The sequence below is a fragment of the Pelophylax lessonae genome (assembly GCF_965119305.1).
Source record: "Pelophylax lessonae genome assembly, chromosome: 5".
Classification (NCBI taxonomy): domain Eukaryota; kingdom Metazoa; phylum Chordata; class Amphibia; order Anura; family Ranidae; genus Pelophylax; species Pelophylax lessonae.
Genome location: NC_138772.1, coordinates 547,592,684 through 547,610,317, shown reverse-complemented (window position 1 = coordinate 547,610,317; position 17,634 = coordinate 547,592,684). Strand labels below are relative to the sequence as shown.

The following is a 17,634-nucleotide window of genomic DNA, read 5'->3' as shown; positions in this document are numbered from 1 at the left end:
CGAAAAAGAAATGGATAATCGCATATTTTTTTCTTTTTTACTTACCTCGTAGCGAAGAAAATATACTTACCTTACTTCCTTCTTCCTCCTTCCTCGGCCGCGGCCCGTCGTCACTTCCTGGCTCTGCAATGATTCCTGGGAGCTGGACATCATAGCTCCCAGGAATCATTGCGCCTGCACCGGCCCCGACGTCAGTTCCGGGTCGCGCGCGTCATCCCCTTCTAAACAGCTTCTGGGCATGCCCAGAAGCTGTGGAGGGATGACGCGCGCGACCCGGAAGTGACGTCAGGGCCGGCGCAGAGCATCGTGGGACCAAAGAAGGCGGAAGAAGACGCCGAAGAGGACGCGCTGGCTTCAAGCTGCCCACATCTGAGATGGCAGCGCTGGACAAGACGTTTGCAAGGTAAGTATTTGTCCTAACAGGTAAGTGCAACCCGGGACAGATCAGAGGCTAGCCATTGTGGAATGCACTAGCCCTGACTGTCCCGGGGGTATTAAAAAAAAAAAAAAAAATCCAGGGTGGAACTCCGCTTTAAGATACAATGCATATCCTGTTCGTGTAATTAGCAATAGAAGACAAGGACTAGATGATGGGCAACCAATAGTTACAACAAGTACCAGTTACCAGCCCTTTTCCCCAGGAGAAATGCACGCACTTACAAAGGATATCCCACATCCTTCAAAAGACAAAGCTGTCTTTATGCAGGAAATTAACAAAATAACCACTTAAAGATCGAGCCCATTCTTGACACATATTGTTCACAAGTTAAAATCAGTATTTTTTGCTATAAAACTACTTAGAACCCCCAAACATTTTATATATATATATTTTTTTTTTTAGCAAAGACTCTGGAGAATAAAATGGCGGATCATTGCAATATTTTTTGTCACTCGGTATTTGCGCTGCGGTCTTTCAAACGCCAATTTTTAGGGAAAAATTATGAAAAATTAAATTTCACTGCATTTAAAAAAAAATTAAACAGTAAAGTTAGCCCGTTTTTTTTTTTTTTTTTGTATATTGCGAAAGATGAGGTCACGTCGAGTAAATAGATACCCAACATGTTACAGTTTAAAATTGCGACAAACTACGGTCAATAAAAATCTCCATAGGCGACATTTTAAAAAATGTTAACAGTTACCAGTTTAGAGTTACAGAGTAGCTCTTTTTTTTAAATGATTGCTCTCACTCTGGTGATCGCAGCGATACCTCACATGTGTGGTTTGAACAGCGATTTCATTTGCGGGCGCGACTTCCGTATATGTTTTCTTTCGTGCGCAAGCTCACGGCGACAGGGTGCGGCTAAAATTGTTTTGTTTTTTTTTCCTATTTATTTTATTTATTTATTTTAATTTTAGCACAGGTTTAAAAAAAAAAAAAAATCTGATCACTTTTATTGCTGTCACAAGCAATGTAAACATCCCTTGTGACAGCAATAGGCAGTGACAGGTACTCTTTATGGAGGGAGCGAGGGTCTAAAAGACACCAAACTCCCTCCACTGTACTTCAATGTATTCAAAATGCCAAAAACATAATTTTTGAATACAGTCACTTTTTAAATTCTGCGCCTTTAGCAGCCAAGTAACCCGGACGTGACGTCATGGACGCCGCCTCCGGGTTACCTCATCGGAGACCCGATCAAAGCCGCATCCGGCTTTGATCTAGACTCCAACCAGCCGGCGGACGCACTGGCTGGTTGCTCGGGTCTCCCAGTGGGACGGGAGACCTGGACAGAGCCACGGAAGGCGGCGGGAGGGGTGGGGGGGCGTCCCCTCTCACTCGATGGGGTGACGATCGAGTGGCTCCCGAGCCGCATCGGTCACTACCACCGGAAAGCCGACTGCCGGCTCTAAAAAAACGGTTCCCGGGGTGATGACTCTAGCTGCAGGCATCACCCCGGCACAATCACTTAAATGCAGCCGACATAGACGTACGTCGGTTTGCGTTAAGTGGTTAAAAGAAACTCAGGATCTATGTTGGGCGGACATGGCTCAATTGCTGAGAATAGTCCTTGGATCCGCTGATCTAAACAAGGTCGCACAGAAGAGTGCAGACGACAATGCTAATTTCACAATGTGCCCTACAGGCAGGGGAAACTTCCCATTTCGAGCTGAAGATAAGACAACAGGAGAGTTAGAGAGAAAGTGGACAGAATTTGTTAGAATTATAAATAATTGGCCCTTGCAGAACAAATCAGGTGGCTTGCTAGATGTCAGACAAGAAAAGTCTGAGGATGTTTTTTGATTATTTTAAACGTGTCTAGACCATGGTTGAAACAGTGGGGGTGGATGTGACTGATACTGTACTAACATCACTGCCAGGGGAGGACTGGGCCAGGGGGCAGGGGGGCATTTAGCCCCTGGGCCGCTCTGATGTCCTGGAAAAAGGCTGCACCACTTCTGCCACAGACATGCCTAAAGGATTCCTGGTTAAGAGAAGGAAAAAGTCCCCACCGCTAACCTACTGAGTGCGGGATAAAGACAAGGACAGAGCGCAGACTTCCCTCCCCAGCATGGATGGTGTAAACTGTGTCTGAGCAGAGGCCGGTTCCATGCCCCACTGGAGACTCTCCTCCCCTGGCCAGCCCCGAACCAAGCAGTCCCCCCTCCCCCCAACCGTCCCCTGCTGCCCAGGTTGGGAACCCGGATTCAGTCTGGGGGTGAGTAGAGAGTACCTGGAGCAGGGCTTCAGCCTGGACTGGGGGTCAGGAGGAGGATGGGAAGAGGGAGAGTGGGAGGGGGCCGAGTCGCTGCACCATGGGCCTCTGGTTTGTACTTGCCCCCTGGGATGAAAGTTGCCAGTCTGCCCCGGATCACTGTCATACGTTTATTAAGAATGCTATTGTGATGGGACCTAAAAAGTTAACAAGAAAATGGTTAATGGCCACAAAACCAGAGTGGAAGGGATATGAATGGGCTTTGCTGAGGGAAGTGTGCATCAGTACTGAGGCCATAGTTGCCAACATTTGAAAAAAATTTCCAGGGACACTTTGCAGCACAGCTATCAATTACTTACCACACCCACTTCCCTGAAGCTCTGCCCACTCTGCATAATTAATCTCCGCCTACTTATCAGATTATAGGGTCTACTTCATAAAGAGAGAATTACAGGAATTTGAAAAGGGAATTGAAAACTTGAGGCCAAAGTAGCAGAGTTGGAAATATTCTCCCATTCAGCTGCTCTACTTCTGCCTAAAGTTTAAAATTCTCTTCACAATTCCCTGCAATTCTAAAGTGTCAGCTTGTCGGAAGGTGCTCTTCCTCCCTCTGCTGGTGGATTTCGGAAAGTGCACCATGCTGACACCCTGCCTCCGGTGACACGTTAAATTTGCGACAGGCGGGAAGAGTGAGCGGGCACACAGAGAGAGACAACCTGCTGCCAGAACTACAACACATAGCTGGGGTGAGAGCGACACTGTGTGGCACAAAATTTAATTTAATTTTTGTGATTTACATTGTCCCTGATTAACAGGGACAATATAAATTACCCGGGACAGGCTCCTATTTGCCAGGATTGTCCCGGGAAAAATGGGACAGTTGGCAGGTATGACTGAGGCCCAAGAAGAAGAAAGAAAAGTGAAGAGGTTTAATGCTTTTGTGGCCCAAGATCAGGCTCAAGGAGCTACAAATTCCCAAAGAGAAACCAGGAAGTGCTTTAGTTTTGGCAGGATTGGGCGTCTTGCTAGAAGGTGTAGACTGCCTGATACACGTAAGCAGAAGAAAGAGGGGGAAGGTGTCTAATGACTATGACACCGTCAATGGTTAACATGTGCATTTCTGAGAGAGGTAAAGACGCTTTTGTAACATTACGTTTTCCACAATTAAAGAGGAAGTAAACCCTCCTCTGTAACTTGTACCTATAGGTAAGCCTATGATAAGGCTTACCTATAGGTACTGTAAATATCTCCTAAACATGTACCGTTTAGGAGATATTTACCTTACATGCAGCCAGTGACGTCACTGGCGCATGCTCTCTGAAGGAACGGCTGCTGGTGCCGTTTCTTTAGAGACCCGTGCCATGACTGTCGGCTCCCACGCGCGTGCGCGGGAGTGACGTCACCACGGCTCCGGCCAATCAGATGGCCGGATGCCGTGATCCTGGAAGACGGGCGACTGGACATGTCGCCCGTCATACAGGTAAGCGGGCGGCACGGCGGGGGCTCGTTCTAAGGTAAGTATTTAATAATGAGCTAGTATGCGTGCATACTAGCTCATTATATGTTTCTCTTTCAGGTTGCAAAAAGAAAAAAACATTTTTTTTCTGGTTTACAACCTCTTTAACAGACCAGGAAATGTCATGCTTAGTTGATTCTGGCTCCGCCCGGACTATAATTCATAAGGCCTGCCTACCAAAGGACATCCCCCTTACATCTGGGCCACTAGCAATTGGAGTGGAAGGAAAGTCCACCCCTCCAAAGGAAACGCCCCCCATACAAATAGGGATTGGAAACCACAACATGTTTCATAAACTGCTTGTCTCTGACACTGTACCATGTAATCCACTGGGAAGAGACTTACTAAATCGTTTACAAGCCTGCATGCAGTATACACCTAACGGAGTAGAAGTACATGTTGGAAAATTAGATGAGGAAATGATATGTGGATTGACAGCAATGCAACTAGAGGTAGAGATTGAAGGCAATATTCCACCTGAAATTGTTGCCCAAATACCTTATACTCTCTGGGCCAAGGGAAAGCATGATGTGGGGCTTCTACAAGTCCCTCCAGTAAAAGTTAAAATAAAAGCAGAAGCCCTAATCCCACACATACCACAATACCCACTATCAGTAGATCAAATCACCGGTATACAAATAGAAATAAAATAACTACTTGAAGCAGATGTTATAAAGAAAACAGAGAGCAGAGCACAAACGTCATTGTTTCCTGTAAAGAAAATGGTCAAAAAGGGAGAGAAGCCAGTATATCGAATGGTACATGATTTTAGGGCCATCAATCAGATCATCGAGGAAGACACTCCTGTTGTCCCAAATCCTAGTACTTTGCTCAATAATATACCTACAGGAACAAGGGTGTACACCGTAATAGACTTGGCCAATGCTTTCCTTAGTGTTGCCTTGGATGAAAAAAGCCAAAAACTCTTTGCTTTCCAGTTTGAGGGAGAAATGTACACCCGGACAAGAATTCCACAAGGAATGGTTTCCTCCCAAAGTGAATTCTCAAAATCCATGATGACAATCCTGAACGGATGGAAACCAGCCCATGAAGGCACAGTGATTAAAGTGTACATTGATGACATCTTTCTATGTGCAAACACAAAAGAACATTGTGAACAAGACTCTTTTTCCGTTGAAATATCTCAGTGAGCAGAATTGCAGGGTGTCAAAGGAAAAGGTACAATGGTGTAGGTCTCATGTAAAATTCCTCGGTCACTGTCTAGGCCAGGGGTGGGGAACCTACGTCCCGGGGGCCGTATGCGGCCCTCTAAGTCATTTGGTCCGGCCCCCCGTGCTGCTGAGTCTGTGTCTCTCAGCTGATCTGTCAGAATGGAGCCAATGCTTCCTGTATAGTTCCGGCTCCGTTCTGACAGTCTGAGTGAGTCACAGGCGGAGTGATATCAAATGCACTACAGCACAGTACCAGCATGAATCAGCAATACCCACAGCAGTACCAGCCTGAGCCAGCAGTACCAGCCAGCAGTACCCACAGCACAGTACCAGCCTGAGCCAGCAGTACCTACAGCAGTACCAGCCAGCTATACCCACCAGCATTACCTGCCAGCAGTTCTTTTCAAAACTTACCACCACAAAGTCGACTGCCCTCCAGACTGACCGACGAAAACCTGGAAAACCAGTGAGTTAATAAAATGTTTGACCAAATATAACAGGCACGTTTTTAAGTTGATCATTTTGTACGGACCCCGAATGATTTTATAAATACCCAAATGGCCCTTGGCAGAAAAAAGGTTCCCCACCCCTGGTCTAGGCCCTGGAACCAAACACATTGACATTGAAAGAAAATGGACAATAATTAAAATGTCTCAGCCACAAGCATCTCAGGAAATTCATCATGATGGTGTCATATGTGAGACAATGGATCCCAGATGCTAACACCAAGTTGAAACCCTTGTATGCTGCCCTAACTACAGTAAACCCCCGCTCCATCGCGGTTCAGTTTTTGCGGTCCCGGTATATTGCGTTTTTTTTTGTAATGTTATTTTACTATATAAGTCATTAAAAATGAAATATTTTTGTGTTTTCCATAGCTCTTGCTCTGTCTCTCAGTATCTTTTATGTGTTTAAATTAGTTTCTATTGTTTTAAAAGTGTGTTTAAAGACCTTAAAATGCTTTTACACGTACAGTGACAGTAAAATAAACATGCCTACAATGCATTTTAATAGGGTTTTTCTATTTAGCGGATTTTCACTTTTCACGGCTGGGTCCGGAACGTAACCCCCGCAATGGAGGGGGGTTTACTGTATACCCTTTGAATGGACAAAGGAATTGGAGGATGCCTTCAACCAGTTGAAAGCTGATATCCAGATTGCGCCCATTCTCAAATTGCCTGACCAAAACAAGCCCTTCCAATTATATTGTTCTGTCAAGGATGCCACAGGCAATGGAGTCCTTATTTAGAGGTCACTATCAGGAACACACATAGTGTAGTGGCCTATGAAAGCGTACAACTGGACCCAATCCTTCAAGGAACACCAACCTGTGTAAGAGCAGTTCCAGCTGCTGCATTACTAGTTGAGAATGTTGCCATTGTAAGGATGAATCAGCCTCTGACAGTCTACACATTACATGCACTAAATTAAATCCTGAAAAGAGCAAAGACCAAACATCTGTCATCAGCAAGGCTGAGCATATATGGAGCAATCCTGCTTGAATCAGGAGAGATAGAAGTGAGAAGATATACTACAATCAACCCTGCCAGCTTTCTCCCAGAGAGGAAAGAAGACCTTGAAGAGGAGGGTGATCACAATTGCTTGGAACTCATGGAAGAACAAATGCAGCAAATCTCCCCAGTAAAAGACACTCCTCTTGAAAATCCTGGTCTGTTTGTAGACGTTTCACGCCTATACAAGGATGGATTTTCAAGAACGGCATATGCGGTTAGAAGTATTAAAATAGCATCCGCGCAAATGTACGTCTAATGGCAGCTAGCAAAAGGAAAGACACGGTTACTTAATAGACAGATAAAAGAAAAATTGCAGCGCCTAAATATAAATCACTTAGCTTATAAAATAGTCTGAACCAAGAAAAAGTCCTTCAAAAAGTGCAGTTGCAGCTTAGTCCAGTGAAAAACAATTGGGTTTAGTAATCCTCCAAAGGTCCCTCAGAAGTGGAACATGTAAATAAACATAAAAAGATCCAACAAAGTGTGACTCTGTATAGATGAACACAGATAGCCAGTAAATAAACATAAAAAGATCCAACATGTGCGGTGACAACCCTGGAGGAAGTGGTTGGGACCCAATTACTCCCTGCAACACTCTCGGCGCAGGTTGCCGAATTGGTAGCATTCAGTAGGGCTTGTGAGACCGCAAAGGATCAATCAGATAACATCTAGGTATGTTCTAGGTGTAGTTCACGGTTATGGACCTACAGTGCCTTGCGAAAGTATTCGGCCCCCTTGAACTTTGTGACCTTTTGCCACATTTCAGGCTTCAAACATAAAGATATAAAACTGTAATTTTTTGTGAAGAATCAACAACAAGTGGGACACAATCATGAAGTGGAACGAAATTTATTGGATATTTCAAACTTTGTTAACAAAAAAAAAACTGAAACATTGGGCGTGCAAAATTATTCAGCCCCTTTACTTTCAGTGCAGCAAACTCTCTCCTGAAGTTCAGTGAGGATCTCTGAATGATCCAATGTTGACCTAAATGACTAATGATGATAAATAGAATGCAAGTAAAAACAAAACCTCCTGCGCTCAAGTGCTGTCTGATGGAGTAGAAAGAGGTGCACTACAAACTCAGATGTAGAGAGAGTTGTTTGGTCTTGCTGCCCCCTTCAGGATCAAGGGTATCCAGAACCACTGGTAGAAAGGACAAAAAAGAAAAAGAGGGGCGCACCGACCTAGTGCATTACCATAAAAACATTTATTAAAATATTAAAAAGTGTACAAAGTACTCACAAAACTGGTGTGATACAACACACATCGAGAATAGCATATACAGTCTCCAAGGTAGCCAGGTCCCGATTGTGACGAATTGGCATGCAGATGGTCACATGGGGCTGCTATGGCTAGGCTGACGCGTTTCAGGGGCGAACCCCCTTCCTCAGAGCCAGATGATGTGCTGCTAGCCCCTGAAATGCGTCAGCCTAGCCATAGCAGCCCCATGCGACCATCTGCATGCCAATTCGTCACAATCGGGACCTGGCTACCTTGGAGACTGTATATGCTATTCTCGATGTGTGTTGTATCACACCAGTTTTGTGAGTACTTTGTACACTTTTTAATATTTTAATAAATGTTTTTATGGTAATGCACTAGGTCGGTGCGCCCCTCTTTTTCTTTTTTGTCCTTTCTACCGATAAATAGAATGCACCTGTGTGTAATCAAGTCTCTGTATAAATGCACCTGCACTGTGATAGTCTCAGAGGTCAGTTTAAAGCGCAGAGAGCATCATGAAGAACAAGGAACACACCAGGCAGGTCCGAGATACTGTTGTGGAGAAGTTTAAAGCCGGATTTGGATACAAAAAGATTTCCCAAGCTTTAAACATCCCAAGAAGCACTGTGCAAGCGATAATATTGAAATGGAAGGAGTATCAGACCACTGCAAATCTACGAAGACCTGGCCGTCCCTCTAAACTTTCAGCTCATACAAGGAGAAGACTGATCAGAGATGCAGCCAAGAGGCCCATGATCACTCTGGATGAACTGCAGAGATCTACAGCTGAGGTGGGAGACTCTGTCCATAGGACAACAATCAGTCGTATACTGCACAAATCTGGCCTTTATGGAAGAGTGGCAAGAAGAAAGCCATTTCTTAAAGATATCCATAAAAAGTGTTGTTTTTGTTTTAAGTTTGCCACAAGCCACCTGGGAGACACCAAACATGTGGAAGAAGGGGCTCTGGTCAGATGAAACCAAAATCAAACTTTTTGGCAACAATGCAAAACGTTATGTTTGGCGTAAAAGCAACACAGCTCATCACCCTGAACACACCATCCCCACTGTCAACCATGGTGGCGGCAGCATCATGGTTTGGGTCTGCTTTTCTTCAGCATGGACAGGGAAGATGGTTAAAATTGATGGGAAGATGGATGGAGCCAAATACAGGACCATTCTGGAAGAAATCCTGATGGAGTCTGCAAAAGACCTGAGACTGGGAAGGAGATTTGTCTTCCAACAAGACAATGATCCAAAACATAAAGCAAAATCTACAATGGAATGGTTCACAAATAAACATATCCAGGTGTTAGAATGGCCAAGTCAAAGTCCAGACCTGAATCCAATCGAGAATCTGTGGAAAGAACAGAAAACTGCTGTTCACAAACGCTCTCCATCCAACCTCACTGAGCTCGAGCTGTTTTGCAAGGAGGAATGGGCAAAAATTTCAGTCTCTCATTGTGCAAAACTGATAGAGACATACCCCAAGCGACTTACAGCTGTAATCGCAGCAAAAGGTGGCGCTACAAAGTATTAACTTAAGGGGGCTGAATAATTTTGCACGCCCAATTTTTCAGTTTTTTATTTGTTAAAAAAGTTTGAAATATCCAATAAATTTCGTTCCACTTCATGATTGTGTCCCACTTGTTGTTGATTCTTCACAAAAAAATTACAGTTTTATATCTTTATGTTTGAAGCCTGAAATGTGGCAAAAGATCGCAAAGTTCAAGGGGGCCGAAAAATTTGGCAAGGCACTGTATATATATATACTGTTACTTCTGCATTTTCACTGTCATTTGATTTTAAGAGCTAATGTACACTTTTCTGTTATCTGTAGGAAACACATTTGAGCCTGTGATGACACTCACCACCTGATGACAACCAACCACCTACCTTCCTGTTTGATCAAAGAATAGACATTTGTGGTCAGAACCAGTTTGAACCCAACAACTGTCATGCTTATGCATATTCACTACTATAAATTAGCCCAATGCTTGTTAGCTGGACGATATACTTCTGCTCAGGGCCGGTGCTAGACTATTTTATGCCCTAGGCAAGACCTGCTACTTGCGCCCCCCCCCAAAAAAAAAAAAAAGGGGGTTAAAAACTCCTCTATGTCATACCCAGTGACCCTGATCCGATGGTTCCTTCATGTTATGCTTTCATACCCAGTGACCCCCATATTCCTCCATGTCACACCCAGGGACCCTAATGTCCCTCCGTGTCACACCCAGGGACTTTGATGTTTTTCCATGTCACACCCTTGGACCCCAATATTCCTCCATGTCATGCTGTCATACCCACTGACCCTGATGTTCCTCCATGTCACACCCAGGGACCCCCGTGTTCCTCCATGTCATGCTGTCATACTCAGTGACCCCAATGTTCCTCTATGTCAGACCCTGATGTTTTTCCATGTCACAGTTGGGGACCCTGATGTTCCTCCATGTCACACTTGGGAACCCCAATCCCCCATGGAACACCCAGGGACCCCAATTCCTCATGGCACACCTGGTGACCCCGAACTCCTGTTACACCTGGTGACCCTAATCCTCCATGTCACACCTGGTGACTCTGATTCCCCATGGCACACCTGGTGACCCTGATTCCCTTTCATACCAGGGATGCCCCATGTAAAACTCAGGGACCCCAATCCCCTGTTCTGGGGACACTAACTGGGCGGTATGAAGAGAGTGGCCCCACTCTGCCCTCCTTCACAGTGATCCTGCTGATTCCTTCTCCCAGGACGCTCCTCTCCTGGACCACAGTGCTCACCACAGCTCCAACCGGCTCCTGTTGGAGGGAAAGCAGCAGTCAGAGAGCTCCGCATGTCCTTCATCACCAACCTCCTCAGACCATTCCGGTGGCTCGTCGCTTCTGCCCCAGTAAAGGTTCCGCCCTCCAGTGCCGAGCTCCGGCTCAGGTTCAGCTCTCCTCCGCTCCCTGCTTAATACCAACCCAGGGAAATGAATGGCTGCCTACCAGCTCAGTGCAGAGAGTCACTTCCTGCCTGGGGTTAAGGCCGTTCAGCTCCAGCTGAAGAGGATCTTCATGCAGGCAGCACTCTGGTGGGCTCCATTCCTGCCTCTTGGGGCCCCTCCAACAGTGGTGGAAAGCCAGGGCCTGATAGTTCCGCCACTGCCCAAGACACCTGGCATCTTTCTCTGTCCCTTCTTCCTCCCCTACTGCCACCTCTCCCCTCCGCTCACAATAATCATTCATGATGTTGAGAGAGTGCCGGCTGCTGGCTGCGCCCCTAGGTGGCAATGCGCCCTAGGCGGCTGCCTAGTTTGCCTAGTGGAAGCACCGGCCCTGCTTCTGCTTTTGCCCAGTTCACTTCAAACTGAGCTTCTGTAACACTGTATCCTCCCACTGCAGTGAATAAATGCATCTTTTCTTTCATCAATTTGAACTCGCTATCTCATCTTAAATGTCTCGTTTGAAGACTCCCAAATAGAAAGTAACAATCCATATCAAAATATACCCATATTAAAGTTTAAAGATGGGTGAAATCAAATAGACAATAGCAGGTGTAACATATGTGACAATAAAAAAACAATAACAGGTTAAATAAACGTGACACAGAACTCCAGTGCTGCAAAATATGATTCACAGTACTGCCATGTATTATAAGTGATGAAATTATCAATATATAAAAACTATATATCAATACAGTCTCATGTCCTTATATAATCTTCCTTCTTATAATTGTAACCATGAAATCAGTGCTGCAAAAATCACTGCCAATAAACATGAATACACCCAGCACCACGTGCTTCAGGTGGACTCTCACCTTAGGGAAGACCTTAGTAGATCATATCACCCATTCCCCAATTTTGGGGTCTCAGATTTGGCTCCCGGGCACAACTTTCCGTTTAAAGGTCATCAATCAGGTACTGCCACTTTAAGAACCCTGATTCTCCAATAAATGCAGTCTGGGTAGTCAGGATCAGAAATTGCCAGCCGAAGTGTAGAAGGATCAGGACAAATATTTATTGAATATAAAACTCTATGCACTTACATCTAATCAAAGCAAACAAGCATGAAACAGGAGGGTATGATGACAAACCAGGATCACGTCCTACTACCGACATCCAGCTCCAGATGACGTCACCATAAAAACACCGCCCTTACGTGTTACGCCACGCCCCATGTGGCTTCATCAGAGGATCATGATCTGCACAAATTGCACTGCAACTTCTGTATCATGCAATCTGGTGAAGGCAAACGCACCATGTTCAGCGATGTCCGGGGCTCTCCCTCCTGATTAGCTGAGACACAGCCGCAGTGCCATTGGCTCCTGAGGCTGTCAATCAAACTCAGTTAGCCAAACAGGGGAGGGGAGGCTGAACTGCAGATCAGCTCGGGTGCCCCCATAGCAAGCTGCTTGCTTTGGGGGCACTTGACAGGAGGGAGAGACCAGGAGCAGCAAAAAGGGACCAAAAAGAGGAGGATCCTGTGCTAAACCAACTGCACAGAGGAGGTAAGTATAACATGTTTGTAGTTTAAAAAAAAAAATAAATAAATTCAATTACTTTAAAATACCATAATACTATTGAGGGAGAGGTGTCTTGTTGCTGGCTGCTGGAGGGTCTATTGATGTTGCTGCTTGGGGGGAAGGTTGCCACCCGTCCAGAGATGTATAGTAACGAAGTAGAACTACTTAAGTACTGTACTTAAAGAGGAAGTAAACCCTCCTCAGGAAGTTGTACCTATAGGTAAGCCTATGATAAGGCTTACCTATAGGTACTGTAAATATCTCCTAAACATGTACCGTTTAGGAGATATTTACCTTTAATGCAGCCAGTGACGTCACTGGCGCATGCGCTCTGAAGGAACGGCTGATCGTGCCGTTCCTTCAGAGCCCCGTGCCGTGACCGTCGGCTCCCGCGCGCGTGCGCGGGAGTGACGTCACCGCGGCTCCGGCCAATCAGATGACCGGATGCCGCGATCCCGGAAGACGAGCGACATGTCATGTCGCCCGTCATACAGGTAAGAGAGCGGCACGGCGGGGGCTCGTTCTAAGGTAAGTATTTCATAATGAGCTAGTATGCGATGCATACTAGCTCATTATGTCTTTCTCTTGCAGGTTTTAAAAAAAAAAAAAAATTTTAAACAAGTTTACAACCTCTTTAAGTACCGAAATGCGGTATCTGTACTTTCCTAGAGTAGAATTTTTTTCTCCTACTTCTACTTTTACTTCACTACATTTTTTCGATGATTTCGATACTTCTACTCAAGTATTTTTTTTTTGTGCTGCATAGTTACTCGTTACTTTTAAAAAAAATTACCACTGCCAGAACAGTAGATGGCAGGTTTCATAAAGCTCAAAACACGTGTATTATCAGCGCATACGAAAATAAAGGCTGTGTATAATAAAAGCTGCTATACCAAATCTTTCCAATAAAAAGAAAATATGAAACAAACAAATAAATTGTGCTACAGCGCTTAAAGTGCATCAAGAAACTACTAACAAACACAACTTGGCTGTGCGAATAAAGTGCCTGTGCAATCAATATAATATCATCGTTGACCCCAGTGTCCTGCCCACACTCCACACAGTATCAAAAATAAAGTGACATGAATGTGCTAAAGCCTAAATGCAGTGAAAATAATTATTCCCACAATGTAACAGTAAATTCAATTCATATAAAATATGACAATAAATCCCAATAAAATAAGTTATGAAATAAGTTAGGTCAGGTGCGTGCAACAAGTTGAAGTGTGTAAACCTATCTATAACGAAAAGTCCATAAATGAATTCCAGTGTGCAAATCTAAAGTGTCACTTCACTTGTCAGATGCTTCCACCTCCTTCAGTGCTCGAGTGACCGACCAACACACTTAATGGTGGTGGCACTGGTGGATAGCGTCTGGGTGGCACTGTGGCACTGACTGCCCTGGCTCAAAAAGCCATATATATTTAATTATTTAAATTCTCAATCTCATAGGTCCTCTCCTCATAAGATATTAATAACTTAATATTAGGTGATGAACTTCTTGGCGGCCCTGGCAGGATGACGGGGACACCCGCCACTTCTGGAGCCGAGCCGCTGTGATTCCCCAACATGTGACAAAGTGACAGCCAGGAGATCTAGTGGCTAGTAGTGCTCAACAATACCGCTTTTATATATAAAAATTAAATAAAATATACTGACTCACAATTTAGTAGTAGGTAGCGTGTAGCAGTAGGCAGCACAACTCAATTCAATCAATCCCACAGCCTCACTCGCGCCGCGGCCTGCGGAATCACTGTCATGATCATCAAGTTAAGACCGCACTGGAGGAGCCATGCTGCCGTCTTCCCACTCGAGGTCTCTGCCTCTAGACGTGTTGTGTGTCACTCAGACTCCACCCCTTAGGGCCCTTACTGAGAGGAGTTGTGACACGGGCGGCGGGACTCGGAGCATTTTCTTCGTCATCTCATCTTCTTCTCTATGAGGTGAGTGAGGTGGACCGTGGAGAGGGCCTAATCCTTGCCATGGCAAATGTGCCATTTGAGAATCAAATAATCAATATAAAATATTAATATATTATATACACACGGGTCATGGGTGGCTTTTTTGAACCAAGAAGAGTGAGACTGATGGCTATGATGATTATCCGACCATCCATGGTCCATGGACCATAAGTGTTGTGTTGTGGTGGTGCCTGTGCTTCCTGCGGCCTGCCTCTGCCTGTGCTTCCTGCGGCCTGCCTCTGCCTGTGCTTCCTGCGGCCTGCCTCTGCCTGTGCGACTGTGCCTGCACTGCAGTGGCCACTGGCAGTGGCACTTGACTTGAGCAAAGCAAATAAGCACTACTAGTGTGAAGGACAGGTGGTGGAAGCATGTTCTGACAAGTTCTTATAATGAAAATAATATAGACAGCTTTTTGAACCAGTGCAGTGCCAGTGCTACTAAGGTGAGAGGCAGAGAGAGAGGCTATCCAGTCCACCACTTTACTGGAGCAGATCACAGAAGAAAGGTGGAAGCATCTGCCAGCAAGTGACAGCACTTCTTAGATTGCACACTGGAATTCAGTTATGGACATTTCGTTATAAAGTTTAGTTTACACACTTAAACTTGCACCTAACTTATTCACAATCACAACTTATTTTATTGTGGTATTGTCATATATATTTTATATGAATTAAATTTACATTGTGGGAATAATTTGCACTGCATTTAGCACAGACATGTCACTTTATTTTTGATACTGTGGGCGATGATTTTGAATACAAGAAGAATATATATATATATAATTGCAGGAACTTTATTAGCATTTTTAGCACAGCCACTTTGTTAGTAGTTTTTGATGCATTTTTCACTTTAAGCGTTGTAGGTTTGATGAAGCTGGCCTGGCACATCATCATCAATTGAGCAAATCAAATCAAACTGCGATTAAGAAGACTGCGCATGCTCCTGTTCTGCCTTTTGATCAGCTGAAAAGATGGACGAACCAAAAACACCACCTTCCACCCCTGGCCCTTCAACTTCAAGTGATCTGCCTGCCTGTGAGAGTGACGAAGCTCAGGAAGGAGACCACCCCTGGCTTTAAAAGGTGGATGTTTTAAAAGGGGAAGGGAGGGACATACTTTATCTGTTTTTTGTTTACAAAAAGTTACAGCCTAAGGAATTGTGATTGTCCTTTAGGTTAATCATTTGAATAAATCATTTGAAATAATAAAAAACAATATGATGTTCAAACTTTTGACTTCTTTCTTTAATAACTACATAACACAGTACTTGTACTTCTACTTTCAGTACTTGAGTAGAAATTTTTTTTCAAAACTACTGGTACTTTTTACTTTTAGTACTTAAGTAGCAAATTTTTTGAAAAAACTACTTGCAATACTTAAGTAAAAAAAATGTTGAATACTTTAGTACTTCTACTTAAGTAACTTTTTCTGCGAGCACTTCCACTTCTACTTAAGTCACTTTTTGATCGAGCACTTGTACTTTTACTCAAGTAGAAATTTTGAATACTTTATACAAGTCTGCACCCGTCCGGAATTCACCTGGACAGTCCGGGTTTTGAATCGTGTGTCCAGGTTACAGACCATCTGAAACCCGGAAACAATACTCATAATGGACTGTGGCTCCCCAAGTAACGAAGTACCACAAATGCAGAGTGCATAGGTGGCCCCACCCCTATACAGGGACAGGAAAGGATAGAGGGCTTGATCTGCTCCTCTTCCTCTGGCCCCTACCCCTCTGTCTGCCCACCCACACTCCAATCCCCAGTGTTCTGTGCCTCAGGAAAGGGATGTGTAGGCTCAAAGATTGGAGCCAGCTCATATACATTGTGGATAAAAGGCACCGATGCCTAAGCCTCCATCCTCGGGTGAGTGAGCTCACCATCCACTGTCTGTGACTGAAATCTCCCCCCTCCCTCCCTTCTCTCTCCTGTCTCCAAGCTAGTGAGTACACTAAGGTTAGGGGGACTCAGATGTAAAGGGGGCTTCAAGGACCCTTATTTAAGGGGGAATGCTGAGAACTGAGATGTAAGTGGGAGGTTTGTTGAGCAGAAATTCCCTTGCATCAGAGTTCCACTTAACACCAGAGTCCACAGTGTTCCCCCTTAAAAAAAAATTGCCATGCACCGCTAAAGTGATCGGGTTTTGGGTAGCAACCCTACTTGGGGGTCTAATGTTGCCAGAGTGGATCTTTTGTTGCTGGGGGTGGTATTTTGTTGTGTGTGGTCCATTGTTGCTGTGTGTGAATTTGTATGTGTGTGTGTGTGTGTGTATGTCTGCAATTAATATATATGCATAATTGCCCACAATATCAAAAATAAAGTGACATGATATTGTGGGCAATCATGCCTATATATTAATTGCAGGAACTTTATTAGCACAGCCACTTTTCATTTAAGTATTTGATGCACTTTTCACTTTAGCGCTGTACCCCTATTGTTTGTTTTACTATCTAATTTTCAGTGAAAAAAGATTTGGTATAGCTGCTTATATTTATATTTGTTTAATTTTTGTATGCGCTGATTCATTCTTTATACACTTGTGTGTGTGTGTGTGTGTGTGTGTGTGGGGGGGGGGGGGGGGTATATTGTTGTGTGGGGGGACTATTGTTGCTTGGGAGACCTATTGTTATTAGGGTGGGGTCCATTGTTGCTGAGGGAGTTTATTGTTGTGTGAGAGATCTATTGTTGCAGGTGGGATCTATTGTTCCCATCTCCAGGGGATCGTTTTTACAGTTTTTCTTGTTATTAGACAAGAATACATTCCATACAAATTATTTAGCAGCACAAAATGATACTTGGGGCATTACTGGGAGTTGGAACCAAGGGACGGTGCTTGGAGGTGGGTAGGAAGTGGAACAAAGGGACGGTTCTTGGAGGTGGGTAGGAGGTAGAACCAAGGGACAGTGCTTGGAGGTGGGTAGGTGGTGGAACCAAGGGACAGTGCTTGGAGGTGGGTAGGAGGTGGAACCAAGCGATGGTGCTTGGATTTGGGTAGGAGGTGGAACCAAGGGACAGTGCTTGGAGGTGGGTAGGAGGTGGAACCAAGCGATGGTGCTTGGATTTGGGTAGGAGGTGGAACCAAGGGACGGTGCTTG

At 44.6% G+C, this 17,634-nt stretch overlaps 1 protein-coding gene across 1 annotated transcript in view; it reads right to left on the bottom strand.

Annotated features, from left to right (window-relative positions):
* Positions 1–6,764: 6,764 nt before the first annotated feature.
* The window catches only part of LOC309556589 (uncharacterized protein), a gene marked incomplete at both ends in the record, with an annotated part of 35,205 nt that continues 24,335 nt past the window's right edge, over positions 6,765–17,634 (bottom strand). The window contains one exon of the mRNA XM_082259029.1: positions 6,765–6,776. Coding sequence (XP_082115155.1) covers positions 6,765–6,776 — 12 coding nt within the window. The remainder of the gene's footprint in view (positions 6,777–17,634) is intronic.